Source organism: Odontesthes bonariensis, chromosome 13 (assembly GCF_027942865.1).
Source record: "Odontesthes bonariensis isolate fOdoBon6 chromosome 13, fOdoBon6.hap1, whole genome shotgun sequence".
In the NCBI taxonomy this organism is placed as follows: domain Eukaryota; kingdom Metazoa; phylum Chordata; class Actinopteri; order Atheriniformes; family Atherinopsidae; genus Odontesthes; species Odontesthes bonariensis.
Genome location: NC_134518.1, coordinates 19,693,716 through 19,710,456, shown reverse-complemented (window position 1 = coordinate 19,710,456; position 16,741 = coordinate 19,693,716). Strand labels below are relative to the sequence as shown.

Here is a 16,741-nt window from a genome sequence, read left to right as displayed (position 1 = left end):
AAACTATCACTGACTGAACCACAACGATTATTATATTCACGCCCCGCAGGTCATTAATTCACTATTCAATTGTCGCTATATCAGCATTGCTATCATTACTGATATACAACTATTTGTAGAACACGTTTGTACAACGCCAACACTAATTAGGATAATAGCTACTACAACTATTATCCCTATTTGTGGATGTAGAATAAGTATCACTAACAGCATTATTCATGGTAGTAGCGATAATAGTGGCAAAAACAGTAACCATAGCAGTTACTTCTGCACTATTCGTGTTTTCAAAGAAGACAGACATTACATCAAACGTAGTTATAATGTGAAATAGAAATATATATATGTATACGTATATCCTTCAAAGTTAGCTGTTTATATAAAAAGACAGAGCAGAGACCTCGTCTCAAAAAGCTAAATATATTTAAATTGCATTTTCAGATTTCAAAATATATTAATGTATTAAAACATTCTAACCTCCAAAGGAGAGTCTGGTTCATCCAGGATGTTCTTCTCACTCTGTATCCGCTGCATCGTTCCTGTAGAACTGGGGTCCATTATCAGCACGTTCTGACTACCAACTGTGCCGAACTTACAGTCACTCTTTCTGGAGTCAGTCGTCCTGCACACCTCGTAATTGTACACGTGAGGAAGAGTCCCTGTCCCCAAAGTGTTTGAGTAACGTGGTGGATAATATGGAATCACAGGGAGGCTGGAGTGATACAGGATGCGAGACTGTCTCCATCTGTAGATTTTCACTGATATAATAACCACTAAACACGTGATGAAGAGGAAGGAGACTACAGCCAGAGCCAACACTAAGTAAAAAGTCAGGTTGTCATTGTACTCCTTGTCGTGTGTAAAGTCAGTGAACTCCGACAGAACTTCAGGGAAGCTGTCCGCCACCGCCACGTTAACAATGACTGTAGCTGAACGAGAGGGCTGCCCGTTGTCCTCCACTATAACAGTCAGTCTTTGTTTCACAGCATCTTTATCAGTGACTTGGCGAATAGTTCTTATTTCTCCATTCTGTAAGCCCACTTCAAACAGCGCCCTGTCTGTGGCTTTCTGCAGTTTATAGGAGAGCCAGGCATTCTGTCCAGAGTCCACATCAACAGCCACCACTTTAGTGACCAGATAGCCCACATCTGCTGAACGAGGCACCATTTCAGCCACCACAGAGCCACCAGTCTGGACTGGGTACAGAACCTGAGGGGGGTTATCGTTCTGGTCCTGGATCAGTATTTTCACAGTCACGTTGCTGCTGAGTGGAGGAGAGCCTCCATCCTGAGCTTTGACGCGGAACTGGAAATCTTTGATCTGCTCGTAGTCAAAAGAGCGCACTGCATGGATGACTCCACTATCAGCACTAACGGACACATATGAGGAGACTGGCACTCCGTTTAGAGAGGAGTCCTCCAGTATGTAAGAAACATGGGCATTCTGGTTCCAGTCAGAGTCTGTAGCTTTCACTGTGAATATAGAGAGACCTGGTGTGTTGTTTTCCACAATATAGGCCTCATATGAACTCCTCTCAAAGTCAGGCGAGTTGTCATTCACATCAGAGATCTGTAAGGTGAGAGTGACGCTGCTGGAGAGGGAGGGCACTCCCTCATCAGAGCAGGTCACTGTGATGTTATATTGAGAATCTGTCTCTCTGTCTAAATCACTGTCTGTAACAACAGTAAAGAAATTGTTGGTTGTTGATTTAATGGCAAAATTTGCATTTTCACTTAAAACACACGTGACTTTGCCGTTATCATTTGAGTCTGGATCTTGTATATTGAGCATTGTTACAACCGTCCCGGGGCTCGTGTTCTCAGACAATGCGTTTGACTTAGACATAACGTTGATGGATGGAGGATTATCATTTGTATCTGTCACGTCCACAATTACTTTACATGCGTCTGACAATCCTCCTTGATCTGACACCTGAATATCTAATTCGTAAAATCTTCTTTTTTCGTAATCTACATTTCCAGTCAACGTCAATACTCCGTTTTCAGCGTCAATCTGAAAGAGATTTGCTGCTGCAGATTTTGGAATTGCGAATATTATCTTTCCATTATTTCCTTTATCTCTGTCAGTTGCTGTCACGGTAGTCACAACAGTGCCAACTGGGGCGTTCTCCGTAACACTTGCTTTATATTCTGCTTTTGAACAAACAGGTGCATTGTCATTTACGTCTAACACATTTATGATAATCTGCATTGTCCCTGACAGCTGTGGTTCACCCCCATCAAGAGCGGTTAGTATTAGAGATAAATGCTCATTTTTCTCTCGGTCTAGTGGTTTCTGTAAAACCATCTCGACATGTTTTGTGCCATCCCCTCGGCTGATGGTTTTCAAAACGAAATTTTCACTGGGTTTTAAGGTGTAGCTGTTCAAACCATTAACACCAACGTCATCGTCAATGGCTTTTTCTAAGACAAATCGAGCTCCAGTAAGAGCTGATTCACTAATCTCATATTTGATCTCATCTCTCTCGAATTTGGGAGGGTTGTCGTTTATATCAATAACCTCAATAGTCACCGTGTAAAACTCCATTGGGTTTTCAAGGATCATTTGAAAATGCAGGGCGCAGGGCATTGTTTGACCGCACAGCGCTTCTCTGTCTATTCTGTCCTTAATAAGAAGCTCTCCTCTCTCTCGCTTCAGCACTACATACTCGTCAGTATTACCAGTGTAAATGCGAGCTTTACCGGACTTCAGTCGGTCAACTCCTAAACCTAAATCGTGGGCTATATTTCCCACTACAGCCCCTTTTTCCATTTCCTCAGGAATGGCGTAGCTGACTTGCCCGCGCACAACACTGAGAGAGATAACTGAGAAAAACAACAGCACTTGCCATCTCATCGTTCCTATTCAAACGTGTTTGAAGAAAATCGGAAAAACCTGAATGCCTTCGACTCTGGATCCGAGTTTGATTAATACATAAAAAAATATACCGTCCCAAAATTGACAGTGATCCTAAAATGTGAAACAAAGGAATCCCAATGTGCAATCCTTGCGCCTGCTTTTCATGGCAATCCCAACTGTTCACTCTGCCAGTCTCTGATTCCCAATGCAATACGCTGACGTACAGGGGAGGAACCGCAACAAATGCCTCCTCAGCAAGTTGATGGCTAACAGCGTCCCTCTCTGTTCACTGATGTGAACTGCCCGGCATCTGACTATGGCAATAATGATAATTATTCTTAGAAAACATAAATAATAATATTATTCATAGAAACACGTTGTTGCATTTAAGATTCACAAAAAAAAAGAATGCAAATTGCTCCAAATGTTCACAAGAAAACTAAAAATAAATACTGGTGAGAACAAAAATAGAACGCCAACAAAACATATAAAAGAAACAGGAAAAAGTGCTTGCCTAAAAAAAAGCATCTACATGCCCAGAAAAGTTGGCACGTAAACTAAAATAAATAGTAAATGGAAAACATCTTAAATATTAAACAAGATATCAAATTCTTAGTACACTAGTGAGAGACATGTTCATCACTCTTACTGGCCAAGGTGCTAATTTTCAAAATATATCTAAAAAACTTTTTTTTTTCAGATTCAACTGCGTATTTTGGAAAGAATCTATGAAATGTGTATATAACATTGAGCAATGTTACTTCGAAGTAACAAGTTTTTGATAGTTGTAGAAAGAAACTGAGCTGTGATCCGTTGATGCAACGAGGTGTTTGAAATACACTACATATATGTACACAATCCCACACTCGCTGAAAGGAAATTGGAGTGATACAGAAGAACGAAAAGAGATAATATACATGCATTATCCTGAAATTGTAACATTTTTCAATTCTATTAACTCTTTGGATTGTTTATTACACTTGAGCTGTCCATGGTGCTGAATACGCAAAAACTAAAAAAAAAAAAAAAAAAAAAAAGGAGAAAACAAAAAATTCAAAAACGTTGAGCCAAAGTAAGTGAGATAACACTTCAAATACGGAAACGTTGTTCTCTGGGCTGATTAACTAAACAAAAATGAACAAATAAAAGAGAAAATCAACTGGAAACTGACTTCCTTAGTGTTTTGCTGATGGAGCAACTGTCTATCAAAGATACTATGCCATAGTTCAATATTAAAGAAAAAGGAAAAGTATATATATATAAAAGAGTAGGATTATGTGTATCAAAAGAATTAAATAAACATGAACACATAAGAATATATAGAAAGCAAATTAGCCTAACTAACCTCGAGAGGAGAGTCTGGTTCATCCAGGATGTTCTTCTCACTCTGTATCCGCTGCATTGTTCCTGTAGAACTGGGGTCCATTATCAGCACATTCTGACTACCAACTGTGCCGAACTTACAGTCACTCTTTCTGGAGTCAGTGGTCCTGCACACCTCGTAATTGTACGCGTGAGGGAGAGTCCCTGTCCCCAAAGTGTCCGAGTAACGTGGTGGATAATATGGAATCACAGGGAGGCTGGAGTGATACAGGATGCGAGACTGTCTCCATCTGTAGATTTTCACTGATATAATAACCACTAAACACGTGATGAAGAGGAAGGAAACTACAGCCAGAGCCAACACTAAGTAAAAAGTCAGGTTGTCATTGTACTCCTTGTCATGTGTAAAGTCAGTGAACTCCGACAGCACTTCAGGGAAGCTGTCCGCCACCGCCACGTTAACAATGACTGTAGCTGAACGAGAGGGCTGCCCGTTGTCCTCCACTATAACAGTCAGTCTTTGTTTCACAGCATCTTTATCAGTGACTTGGCGGATAGTTCTTATTTCTCCATTCTGTAAGCCCACTTCAAACAGCGCCCTGTCTGTGGCTTTCTGCAGTTTATAGGAGAGCCAGGCATTCTGTCCAGAGTCCACATCAACAGCCACCACTTTAGTGACCAGATAGCCCACATCTGCTGAACGAGGCACCATTTCAGCCACCACAGAGCCACCAGTCTGGACTGGGTACAGAACCTGAGGGGGGTTATCGTTCTGGTCCTGGATCAGTATTTTCACAGTCACGTTGCTGCTGAGTGGAGGAGAGCCTCCATCCTGAGCTTTAACACGGAACTGGAAATCTTTGATCTGCTCGTAGTCAAAGGAGCGCACTGCATGGATGACTCCACTATCAGCACTAACGGACACATATGACGAGACTCGCACTCCGTTAACTGAGGAGTCCTCCAGTATGTAAGAAACACGGGCATTCTGGTTCCAGTCAGCGTCTGTGGCTTTCACTGTGAATATAGAGAGACCTGGTGTGTTGTTTTCTACAATGTAGGCCTCATATGAGCTCCTCTCAAAGTCAGGCGCGTTGTCATTCACATCAGAGATCTGTAAGGTGAGAGTGACGCTGCTGGAGAGGGAGGGCACTCCCTCATCAGAGCAGGTCACTGTGATGTTATACTCAGAGGCTATCTCTCTGTCTAATTCACTGTCTGTCAGTAGGTTGAAAAAACTACTTGATGTTGACTTTAATGTAAAAGGAATATGTTCATTAATAGCGCAGTGAACTTTCCCGTTTTCTCCAGAATCTATATCCTGAACATTTACCATCGTCACAACTGTTGCTGGTTTAGAGTCCTCTGGAATTACAGCTGTCTGTGACATTATATTAATAAGTGGTTGGTTATCATTAATGTCTATCACCTCAACTGTTACCTTACACGAATCCGTTAGTCCTCCTTCATCACTTGCTTGCACATGTATTTGGTAGTAACGTGCCTTTTCATAATCCAAAGAACTTTTCAAGATCAAATCACCATTTAACTGATTAATATCAAACACGTCTCGCACATCTGCAATGGTGTTGGAAATTGAGTACATTATGTTGGAATTAGATCCTTTATCAGCATCAGAAGCGCTGACCGTCGTTATTACTGTCCCTTTAACTGTATTTTCAGATATCGTAGCTGTATAATGGGGTTTTGTAAAAACAGGTGCATTGTCATTAGCATCAAGCACTGTAACGTGTATTTGTGCTGTGCCAGTTAGCCTTGGTTCTCCTCCGTCGACCGCAGTTAACACTAAAAATATCTCCTCCTGTTTTTCTCTGTCAAGAGGATTTTGTAAAACCATTTCAACTGTCTTCTCCCCGTCTGGCTGATCTTTCAGCTTCAAAACAAAATGGTCAGTTTTTGTAAGAAAATACCTCTGAAGAGCGTTCATGCCAACATCGGGATCTATCGCTCTCTCTAACAAGAATTTTGCTCCCGTCGCAGCAGACTCACTTATCTTAAATTTCATGTCAGATTTCTCAAAAACTGGGGTGTTGTCATTGATGTCAGTTATTTCCACGATAACTGTGTACAATTCCATGGGGTTCTCCAAGATAACCTGAAAATGCAAAGCGCAGGGCGTCGTCTGTCCACAAAGCAGCTCCCTGTCTATTTTTTCCTTAACAAGGAGCACTCCCCGTTCTCTGTTCAACTCGATGTACTCTGCGTTGTCTCCTGCAAAAATCCGAGCTTTCCCTGCGCTCAATCTTTTTTTGTCCAAACCTAAGTCTTGAGCAATGTTACCGATTGATGATCCTTTTGGCGTTTCCTCGGGAATGGAGTAGCTGACCTGCCCGGCCACCGATGACAAAGAAATAAATGAAAAAAACAAAAGTACTCGCCGCTTCATTGTTCTTTCGGCAATACCGGAGAAACGTTAATCCCGTTAGTCTTATTTTTCCTTCTCAGGGAGATTTCGACCAACGTGCTCCGAATATACCACGATTTAACGGGATGAGTGAATTATATTGTATAGCAGCTCGCCGTGGAATGTTCGTCTATTACTCTCACTGCTTGCCTGCTGTCCTCTGATTTGAAGGAAAGAAGTAGATCATAAAGGAGGTACAGCAGAAACGTTCCCAACAGCCATCACACATTAATCAACAGCGGCCCCAAGAGCTCACTGTGACGTATTACAAAAATCTAAGCACATCATAGAGCCAATATCACATAACCAAGATATTAGTACCTTAAAATTACTGTTGAAGTGAATTTTAAAGATAAGTATAGGTTTCTGATTACAAAATTTAAATTTTAGTTCAAAATTACGTTTGAACAAAAGTTATATTGTTTCTGGAGAAAAAAATATGTTCTAATTCATATAAAACACACACACACACACCAATAGTCATGAATGCTTTATTCACGTTATTGGTGGCACTATTAGTGGTGAAATATCCAGCATGATAACTAATGGTATAGTATTTTAAGATATAGAGAAAATGGTCAAAGAAAAAAGTATGTCATTAAATTAACTGTAAAACAGTTTATCGAAATACCACGATTCTGTTTCACAATGAATTAATCAATTGGACATTCAAATGGGTGGTGCAGTTCTTGATTTATGGTTCTGAAAATCCCAAAAGGTTCAGAAGTCTCGTGAGAACACCAAAGGGCACCTGTGGAGAAGTACGATCCCTAAAAAAGCACAAGCGCATTGATCAGTTAAAATAATATCACAAAAGCCTCACCTCTAAAGGAGAGTCTGGCTCATCCAGGATGTTCTTCTCACTCTGTATCCGCTGCATCGTTCCTGTAGAACTGGGGTCCATTATCAGCACGTTCTGACTACCAACTGTGCCGAACTTACAGTCACTCTTTCTGGAGTCAGTCGTCCTGCACACCTCGTAATTGTACACGTGAGGGAGAGTCCCTGTCCCCAAAGTGTCTGAGTAACGTGGTGGATAATATGGAATCACAGGGAGGCTGGAGTGATACAGGATGCGAGACTGTCTCCATCTGTAGATTTTCACTGATATAATAACCACTAAACACGTGATGAAGAGGAAGGAGACTACAGCCAGAGCCAACACTAAGTAAAAAGTCAGGTTGTCATTGTACTCCTTGTCGTGTGTAAAGTCAGTGAACTCCGACAGCACTTCAGGGAAGCTGTCCGCCACCGCCACGTTAACAATGACTGTAGCTGAATGAGAGGGCTGCCCGTTGTCCTCCACTATAACAGTCAGTCTTTGTTTCACAGCATCTTTATCAGTGACTTGGCGGATGGTTCTTATTTCTCCATTCTGTGAGCCCACTTCAAACAGCGCCCTGTCTGTGGCTTTCTGCAGTTTATAGGAGAGCCAGGCATTCTGTCCAGAGTCCACATCAACAGCCACCACTTTAGTGACCAGATAGCCCACATCTGCTGAACGAGGCACCATTTCAGCCACCACAGAGCCACCAGTCTGGACTGGGTACAGAACCTGAGGAGGGTTATCATTCTGGTCCCGGATCAGTATTTTCACAGTGACATTGCTGCTGAGTGGAGGAGAGCCTCCATCCTGAGCTTTGACGCGGAACTGGAAATCTTTGATCTGCTCATAGTCAAAGGAGCGCACTGCATGGATGACTCCACTATCAGCACTAACGGACACATATGAGGAGACTGGCACTCCGTTAACAGAGGAGTCCTCCAGTATGTAAGAAACACGAGCATTCTGGTTCCAGTCAGCATCTCTGGCTTTCACTGTGAATATAGAGAGACCTGGTGTGTTGTTTTCTACAATGTAGGCCTCATATGAGCTCCTCTCAAAGACAGGAGCATTGTCATTCACATCAGAGATCTGTAAGGTGAGAGTGACGCTGCTGGAGAGGGAGGGCACTCCCTCATCAGAACAGGTCACAGTGATGTTAAACTCAGAATCTGTTTCTCTGTCTAATTCACTGTCTGTCACTAAAGTGAAAAAATTATTTGAAGATGACTTGATTTTGAAATTAACACGGTCATCTAAACTGCAGTGAACTTTGCCATTTTCATTTGAATCTGGATCCTGAATGTTCATCATGGTCAGAACCGTGCCTGGTTTAACATTCTCCAATACAGTGGATGATGTTGACATAATATTGATGGATGGTGGGTTATCGTTTGTGTCCAACACATGAATTATCACTTTACATACATCTGTGTTTCCACCGTCATCTGATGCTTGAACATCTATCTCATAATGCCGAAATTTTTCATAATCAAGTCTTCCCTGTAATCTGAACTCCCCACTTTCTTCATCTATATCAAATAAGTCTAAAGCTCCCTTTGGAACATTAGAAATTGAATATTGAATGTGCCCATGATGACCTTCATCTGCATCAGAAGCACTCACAGTCGTCAAAACAGCTCCTTTCAACGAATTTTCCTTAACATTAGTCTTAAACTCTGCTTGAGAACAAACTGGTGCATTATCGTTTGCATCCAGCACATTCACAGAAATTTGAATGGTTCCAGAAAACTGTGGGTTGCCACCATCTACAGCAGTCAATACTAAAGACACTAGATTCTGTTTTTCTCGGTCGAGGGGCTTCTTTAAAACCATTTCAACATTTCGACTGCTCCCTATTCTGTAGGGATTTAAAATAAATATTTCACTTAAACTCAACGAATAGCCCTGGAGTCCATTGATACCCACATCACCATCAGCAGCTTTTTCTAAAACAAATTTCGAGCCTGTGTGAACCGTCTCACTGATGTCAAATTTCATCTCACGGTTTTTAAAACCTGGAGCGTTGTCGTTAATGTCGGTGATTTCAACAGTAATGCTGTAAAACTGCATAGGATTCTCCAAAATGATTTGAAAATCAAGAGCGCAGGGCGTCGTCTGTCCGCAAAGCGCTTCTCTGTCAATCCGCTCTTTGACTATAAGCAGTCCTCTTTCTTTATTTAACTCGATATACTCTGTACCCTCTCCGGTATATATACGAGCTTTCCCTGCTTTCAACCGCTGCACGTCTAAACCCAAATCTTGTGCTATATTGCCAACCAAAGAGCCAATCACCATTTCCTCAGGAATGGAGTAGCTGACCTGGCCATAAACCGAGCAAACTGAGACAACAACGAGAAACAGCAGGAGATCTACTCGCCGTGTCATTGTTCTCTGACAATTCCCCGTCCACAAAATAGAGATATAGAATCCGTATTCTCTTGGCTCAAAACATGAAAAAAATAAATAAAAAATAGCCGCTCCAAAGACAGTCCTCAAATCACCAGGTATTTCCGTATGTGGTTGAATCCTCGTTCGCAATTGTGCCTTTTCTCTGTTCGTTTTCCTTCTCCCTAACATTTCGAGGGGATGGGGGAGGTACTGTACTGCTGCAAAGAGCTTTGATATCTCAGCTGACTGGTCAACAGCGTCCCTGTGAGTTGGGTGGACTGAACTACACGTTAGAGTGATTTTTTTTTTTTTAAATTGATATTCACAGGACTGAGTATAACACACTGGAATGTGTGGATGTTATTTACGCACAAAGTTTCAAATGACCTGCGCATGTCAAATACTACATTTATCTCTCGTTTATCTCGCTTATGACTTTCATAAGTTCAACAAATATACACTCACGGATGAGCCAGTCATGGGAAAAGAAGAAACAATACAGGAGTACAAATCACTCATGGCATAATAGATATGCCACCTACTGTGCCGACAGTAACAGAACAGACATGAGCAAGGAACGAGCAGCAACGTGAATCTGATAAAGGGAAACATTTATCTTGATGGCTTACAATATAATTGTTTTTCAAATATATGTTGTTGTTTTTTTCCAATTACATGTGTTATATGTAGGAATAGTAGTTTGGTCACCCAGGGCACATTTTTGATTGAGAAACTTTGCAGAATAATTACGGTAAAATGTGACCAGCGAAATAATTCAAATACATGTACAGTATATTATAGCATATTATTTGGAAATATGGCTTAAATGGATATTTATATGAATAATATTTCATTGCACATTCACAGAACGTTAGAAAATCCGAAAACAAACCTCTAAAGGAGAGTCTGGTTCATCCAGGATGTTCTTCTCGCTCTGTATCCGCTGCATCGTTCCTGTAGAACTGGGGTCCATTATCAAGACGTTCTGACTACCAACTGTGCCGAACTTACAGTCACTCTTTCTGGAGTCAGTCGTCCTGCACACCTCGTAATTGTACACGTGAGGGAGAGTCCCTGTCCCCAATGTGTCTGAGTAACGTGGTGGATAATATGGAATCACAGGGAGGCTGGAGTGATACAGGATGCGAGACTGTCTCCATCTGTAGATTTTCACTGATATAATAACCACTAAACACGTGATGAAGAGGAAGGAAACCACAGCGAGAGCCAACACTAAGTAAAAAGTCAGGTTGTCATTGTACTCCTTGTCGTGTGTAAAGTCAGTGAACTCCGACAGCACTTCAGGGAAGCTGTCCGCCACCGCCACGTTAACAATGACTGTAGCTGAACGAGAGGGCTGCCCGTTGTCCTCCACTATAACAGTCAGTCTTTGTTTCACAGCATCTTTATCAGTGACTTGGCGGATAGTTCTTATTTCTCCATTCTGTAAGCCCACTTCAAACAGCGCCCTGTCTGTGGACTTCTGCAGTTTATAGGAGAGCCAGGCATTCTGTCCAGAGTCCACATCAACAGCCACCACTTTAGTGACCAGATAGCCCACATCTGCTGAACGAGGCACCATTTCAGCCACCACAGAGCCACCAGTCTGGACTGGGTACAGAACCTGAGGGGGGTTATCGTTCTGGTCCTGGATCAGTATTTTCACAGTCACATTGCTGCTAAGTGGGGGGGAGCCTCCATCCTGCGCTCTAACAGTAAAAACAAGCTGCTTAATCTGTTCATAATCAAATGAGCGCACTGCGTGTATTACTCCACTTTCAGAATTTATAGACACATATGTCGAAACTGGGCTACCACTGACCTCCCTGTCTTCAATAAAATATGATATTCTTGCGTTTTGATTCCAGTCAGAATCTCGTGCGTTGATAGCAAATATTGACATCCCGGGTGTATTATTTTCAACTACATAGGCTGAATAATTCGGTTTGGTAAAGACTGGAGCATTATCGTTTACGTCAGAAATTCTTAGGTGTAAAGTAGCTCTTGTGGAAAGCGGGGGTGAGCCTGAATCCGTTGCTTTTATTGTTATATTGTATTCTGGCTTCGTTTCACGATCAAAAGCTACGTCTGAGAGCAAATTGTAATATTCAGTCAAGGAAGACTGAATTTTGAATGGAAGATTAGAATCAATTGAACAAATAATCTGACCGTTTCTGTCAGAGTCCGCATCTTTAACATTGAAAACAGCTATGGTTGTACCAGGAGAAACATCCTCTGAAATCATGCTGGAGAAAGACATTATATTTATTACAGGAGCATTATCATTTATGTCAACAACCTCAACAACAACTTTGGTTGCGTCACTGAGGCCACCCTGGTCTTTGGCGATCACTCTTATTTCATACTTTTTGTCTTTTTCGTAATCAATATCATCTTTTACAGTTATTTTTCCAGACAAACTATCAACTTCAAATTTTTCTGAAGGTTTTCCCTTTACATTGGAAAAGCTATATGTCACTAAGCCATAGGAACCACTGTCGATATCTGAAGCATTTACAGTTGTTATATACGCACCTATGGGGGCGTTTTCTGCCACGGTAGCTTTGTATATCGATTGATTAAAAACAGGTGGATTATCATTGGCATCAAGAACAATGACGTCAATATTTACTGTACCGGATCGTTGTGGAGTTCCACCGTCTACTGCTGTTAGCTTTAAAGAGAGGTGTGGATTTAACTCTCTGTCTAATGGCTTCTGTAAAATAATTACAGCGAACCTGATTCCATCGGGGTTAGAATGCTGTTTCAAAACAAAGTTATCATTCGGGGACAAAACATAATTCTGCAAGCTGTGAATCCCCGCGTCGGGGTCATAAGCGCTTTCTAAGTCGAAATGAGATCCTATTGTTGCAGATTCACTAATTTCTAAATGTATGACTTTATTTTTGAAGGTTGGAGCATGGTCATTTACGTCTAATATTTCTACTGTTACTCTGTGCAGTTCGATAGGATTTTCTAAAATTATTTCAAAGGAGAAGCTGCACGGTGTTACCTCCCCACATAGCTCCTCTCGGTCTATTCTCTCATTCACGACTAAAATTCCTTTGTCTTCCTTCAGCTCAGTGTACTGACTGCTTTCTCCACTTACGATGCGGGCCCGGCCAGAACGGAGCCTTTTCACATCCAAACCAAGGTCCTGTGCGATGTTACCGATAAGGGAACCTTTCTTCATTTCTTCTGGTATCGAGTAACGGATTTGGCCGCTGATGTTGGAAATCATCAAGAGTAAAAGGAACAGTTGCAAGATTTGCGTCCACCACAGCAGCCATTTCACACATCGATGATTGCGTATTTCCATGCTTTCAGGACCAAAATCTTAAATCAAGCTGTGAATCATCCAATCACACACGAAAATTAAAGGTAAAATTAACTCGTTCTGTATCTCTGTATGATGGTACTGTACAAGTGTCGTCATAAATGTTCTATGCGACTGGATTTCCATGAATGCCTTCGAGTATGAGGAAACTGTTTCCAACCTCCCCGATCTCCTCTTTCTCTCCTCTGTCAAAGTCATAACAACACTAGCCACTGTTTTCCTGATCAACAGCGTCCCTTAGAGTCCAAATAGAATAGGGAACAGTGCAAATAGCAATTTGATTCAAAACATCATTGATATTATGTAGTCTAATGTGTGATTCCATACAAAATAAAAATAACTATAACTTGCAACGAAAATCTATATGCAGATTATATCAACCCAAACATCGCACACACTGCACAGCTGATTAAATTCCAAACAAAAAACACTGATTTGAAGAAGTGTCGAAGAGAGAGCAAAATCAAATTATGAGAAACCACTGAATACGGCTGTTTTGAAAGGATAAAACAGCAGAGTTTTGCAACTCGAAACATAGCAGATATAGATGTTTATGAAAAGCATTAGATACAAGTGAAACAAAGTAAATTCGAAAAAAACAATCTTCTGAAAGAGAATAATGGGCTTTTTTAATCAGTATTTTGTTGTATTTATAGTACCATAAAACATATATGAGTTAACTGTTTGATATAATACATAATGCAACCAAGTTTAAAATGGTCATGTGAAATACTGTATAACATCAAATGTCTGCTATATGGGTTTTGGGAATTCGAAATACTAAAACGATGTTGAGAAGGAAAGTGAGTCGCTGTCCATGGTGCTGAAATTAGGTAAAAACTCAACAGTTGGACAAACTGAACAAAAATCGGATAAAGATTAAAAAAAAAAAAAAAAAAAAACAAAGACACAGAGAAGAATCGACTAACCTCTAAAGGAGAGTCTGGTTCATCCAGGATGTTCTTCTCACTCTGTATCCGCTGCATCGTTCCTGTAGAACTGGGGTCCATTATCAGCACGTTCTGACTACCAACTGTGCCGAACTTACAGTCACTCTTTCTGGAGTCAGTCGTCCTGCACACCTCGTAATTGTACACGTGAGGGAGAGTCCCTGTCCCCAAAGTGTCTGAGTAACGTGGTGGATAATATGGAATCACAGGGAGGCTGGAGTGATACAGGATGCGAGACTGTCTCCATCTGTAGATTTTCACTGATATAATAACCACTAAACACGTGATGAAGAGGAAGGAGACTACAGCCAGAGCCAACACTAAGTAAAAAGTCAGGTTGTCATTGTACTCCTTGTCGTGTGTAAAGTCAGTGAACTCTGACAGCACTTCAGGGAAGCTGTCCGCCACCGCCACGTTAACAATGACTGTAGCTGAACGAGAGGGCTGCCCGTTGTCCTCCACTATAACAGTTAGTCTTTGTTTCACAGCATCTTTATCAGTGACTTGGCGGATAGTTCTTATTTCTCCATTCTGTGAGCCCACTTCAAACAGCGCCCTGTCTGTGGCTTTCTGCAGTTTATAGGAGAGCCAGGCATTCTGTCCAGAGTCCACATCAACAGCCACCACTTTAGTGACCAGATAGCCCACATCTGCTGAACGAGGCACCATTTCAGCCACCACAGAGCCACCAGTCTGGACTGGGTACAGAACCTGAGGGGGGTTATCGTTCTGGTCCTGGATCAGTATTTTCACAGTCACATTGCTGCTGAGTGGAGGAGAGCCTCCATCCTGAGCCTTTACTAACAACTGGAGTTTTTTAATTTGTTCAAAGTCAAATGAACGCACTGCATGAACAACTCCTGTTTCACTGTTTATGGAGACGTAAGACGACGTTGGGCTACCGTTGATCTGTATTTCTTCGAGAAAGTACGATATTCTAGCATTTTGATTCCAGTCGCTATCCTGCGCTGTAACAGAAAATAATGACATTCCAGGGGGATTGTTTTCTTCAACATGACCAACGTAGCTCATTTTATCAAACAATGGAGCATTGTCATTTACATCAGAGATTTTCAGACGCAATACTGCCGTGCTTGAGATTGGTGGTGAGCCGGAATCTGTAGCCCGTACAGTAATGTTATACTCTGGTACAACCTCCCTGTCAAACGAGGAATCTGTTATTAATGCATAATAATTAGTTAATGTTGATTTTATTTTAAATGGGAGGATGCGGTCAGTTGTACAAGTAATTTTCCCATTTTGGTCTGAGTCTGCGTCAATCACATTAATGATTGCCACTGTGGTACCAGGAGGAGAATCCTCTGGCACAGGGCTGGAAAATGACATCACATTAATGATAGGTGCGTTGTCGTTCACGTCTAAGATCTCAATTTGAACCTTGCTTGAATCTGTCAGGCCACCTTGATCCACAGCTTCAACCATAATTGCATATTTCTTGTCCTTTTCATAATCTACTTGGCCTATGAGTGTTATCATCCCCGTCACTCCATCTAAATTAAACATTTCAGTTAGTTGTTCTTTCATGTTTGAAAATCTATAAGTGACGAGGCCGTTTGATCCAATATCTGCATCACTTGCATTTACTGTCGTGATATAGGTGCCCTTTAATGCATTTTCCAAAACAGCAGCTCTGTAGAAAGTCTGGTTGAAAATAGGAGAATTATCATTAGCGTCAAGCACAGTAATATCTATATTTACTGTCCCAGATCTAGGCGGAGACCCACCATCAACGGCTATGAGCTTCAGAAGTATTCTTGGCTCACTTTCTCTATCTAATGGTTTTTGTAGAATCATTTCGGCATATTTTCGACCATCTTGATTTGAGTGTTGCTTCAAACCAAATACTTCATTTGTAGTTAGTATGTATTTCTGTAGGCCGTTGCTGCCAACGTCTGCATCCTCGGCAGTGGCTAACAAGAAGCGTGATCCTGGTGCTACAGATTCGCTTATTTCAAATTTAATTTCCTCCTTTCTAAACGTCGGGGAGTTGTCATTAATGTCAGTTATTTCCACTGTGACTCGGTGCAGCTCCATGGGATTTTCTAAAATAACCTCAAAGCTGAAGCTGCATGGTGTTTCCTCTCCACAAAGCTGTTCTCGGTCGATCCTCTCGTTCACGACTAAAATGCCTTTGTCTGTTTTCAACTCGATATACTGAATGCTTTGTCTGGCCACGATACGGGCACGACCAGAGTGAAGCCTTTGCACATCCAGACCGAGATCTTGAGCTACGTTGCCAATAAGTGATCCTTTTTTCATCTCCTCTGGAATCGTATATCTTATCTGGCCTGAAACGACGTAAACGAAACACCACAGCAACAGGGGGAACCACCGTACTGACCTGCAATACAAACGCCATTTTTCACCCGATGGAAGCACATTTTCAAGCGCCATTGCAAAAAGAGGTCAAGAGGAAATAAACTGCTTGCTTTATATGAAATCCAAAGAGAGCAAGAAAAAGTAATCCGTCTCGTTTGAAGTTTTTGCTTTGAATACCTATATGGTCCAATCCTTCTTGAGAAGTAAACCGTCTGTGTTTTCAACCAGCTATGCAGACAAAAAGAAGGCTCTGCCTCTCCCCTATCACTCCAGACTACTTGTTTTACTGACCAACA

General features: G+C 41.5%; 4 protein-coding genes across 25 annotated transcripts in view; all 4 read right to left on the bottom strand.

Annotated features, from left to right (window-relative positions):
- Nucleotides 1-16,741, bottom strand: part of LOC142397750 (protocadherin gamma-C5-like) — a 260,382-nt gene that overhangs the window by 115,228 nt on the left and 128,413 nt on the right. The window lies entirely within an intron of this gene.
- On the bottom strand, nt 4,193-6,745 carry LOC142398113 (protocadherin beta-16-like). Its single transcript, XM_075482094.1, has one exon. It carries the CDS (start codon nt 6,584-6,586, stop codon nt 4,193-4,195), a length of 2,394 nt encoding a protein of 797 aa, XP_075338209.1. The 5' UTR covers nt 6,587-6,745.
- On the bottom strand, nt 10,690-13,425 carry LOC142398112 (protocadherin gamma-A7-like). The gene is made up of 2 exons (XM_075482093.1): nt 12,751-13,425; nt 10,690-11,466 (listed from the first exon to the last, which is right to left on the bottom strand). The coding sequence occupies exons 1-2, from the start codon at nt 13,135-13,137 to the stop codon at nt 10,690-10,692; spliced, it is 1,164 nt and encodes a 387-aa protein (XP_075338208.1). The 5' UTR covers nt 13,138-13,425.
- Nucleotides 13,380-16,624, bottom strand: LOC142398111 (protocadherin gamma-A7-like). The gene is made up of 3 exons (XM_075482092.1): nt 16,148-16,624; nt 14,085-14,860; nt 13,380-13,391 (listed from the first exon to the last, which is right to left on the bottom strand). The coding sequence occupies exons 1-3, from the start codon at nt 16,518-16,520 to the stop codon at nt 13,380-13,382; spliced, it is 1,161 nt and encodes a 386-aa protein (XP_075338207.1). The 5' UTR covers nt 16,521-16,624.

What these genes read in the sequence shown, in the direction of transcription:
- LOC142398111 (XM_075482092.1), bottom strand. Translation starts at nt 16,520, where the DNA reads ATGGCGCTTGAAAATGTGCTTCCATCGGGTGAAAAATGGCGTTTGTAT. An exon ending in AAATCCCATGGAGCTGCACC is followed by an intron (nt 14,861 to 16,147) that starts GAGTCACAGTGG and finishes GCAGCAATGTGA; the next exon opens with CTGTGAAAATACTGATCCAG.
- LOC142398112 (XM_075482093.1), bottom strand. Translation starts at nt 13,137, where the DNA reads ATGGAAATACGCAATCATCGATGTGTGAAATGGCTGCTGTGGTGGACG. An exon ending in TAACAGTAGAAATATTAGAC is followed by an intron (nt 11,467 to 12,750) that starts GTAAATGACCAT and finishes ATACTGATCCAG; the next exon opens with GACCAGAACGATAACCCCCC.
- LOC142398113 (XM_075482094.1), bottom strand. Translation starts at nt 6,586, where the DNA reads ATGAAGCGGCGAGTACTTTTGTTTTTTTCATTTATTTCTTTGTCATCG.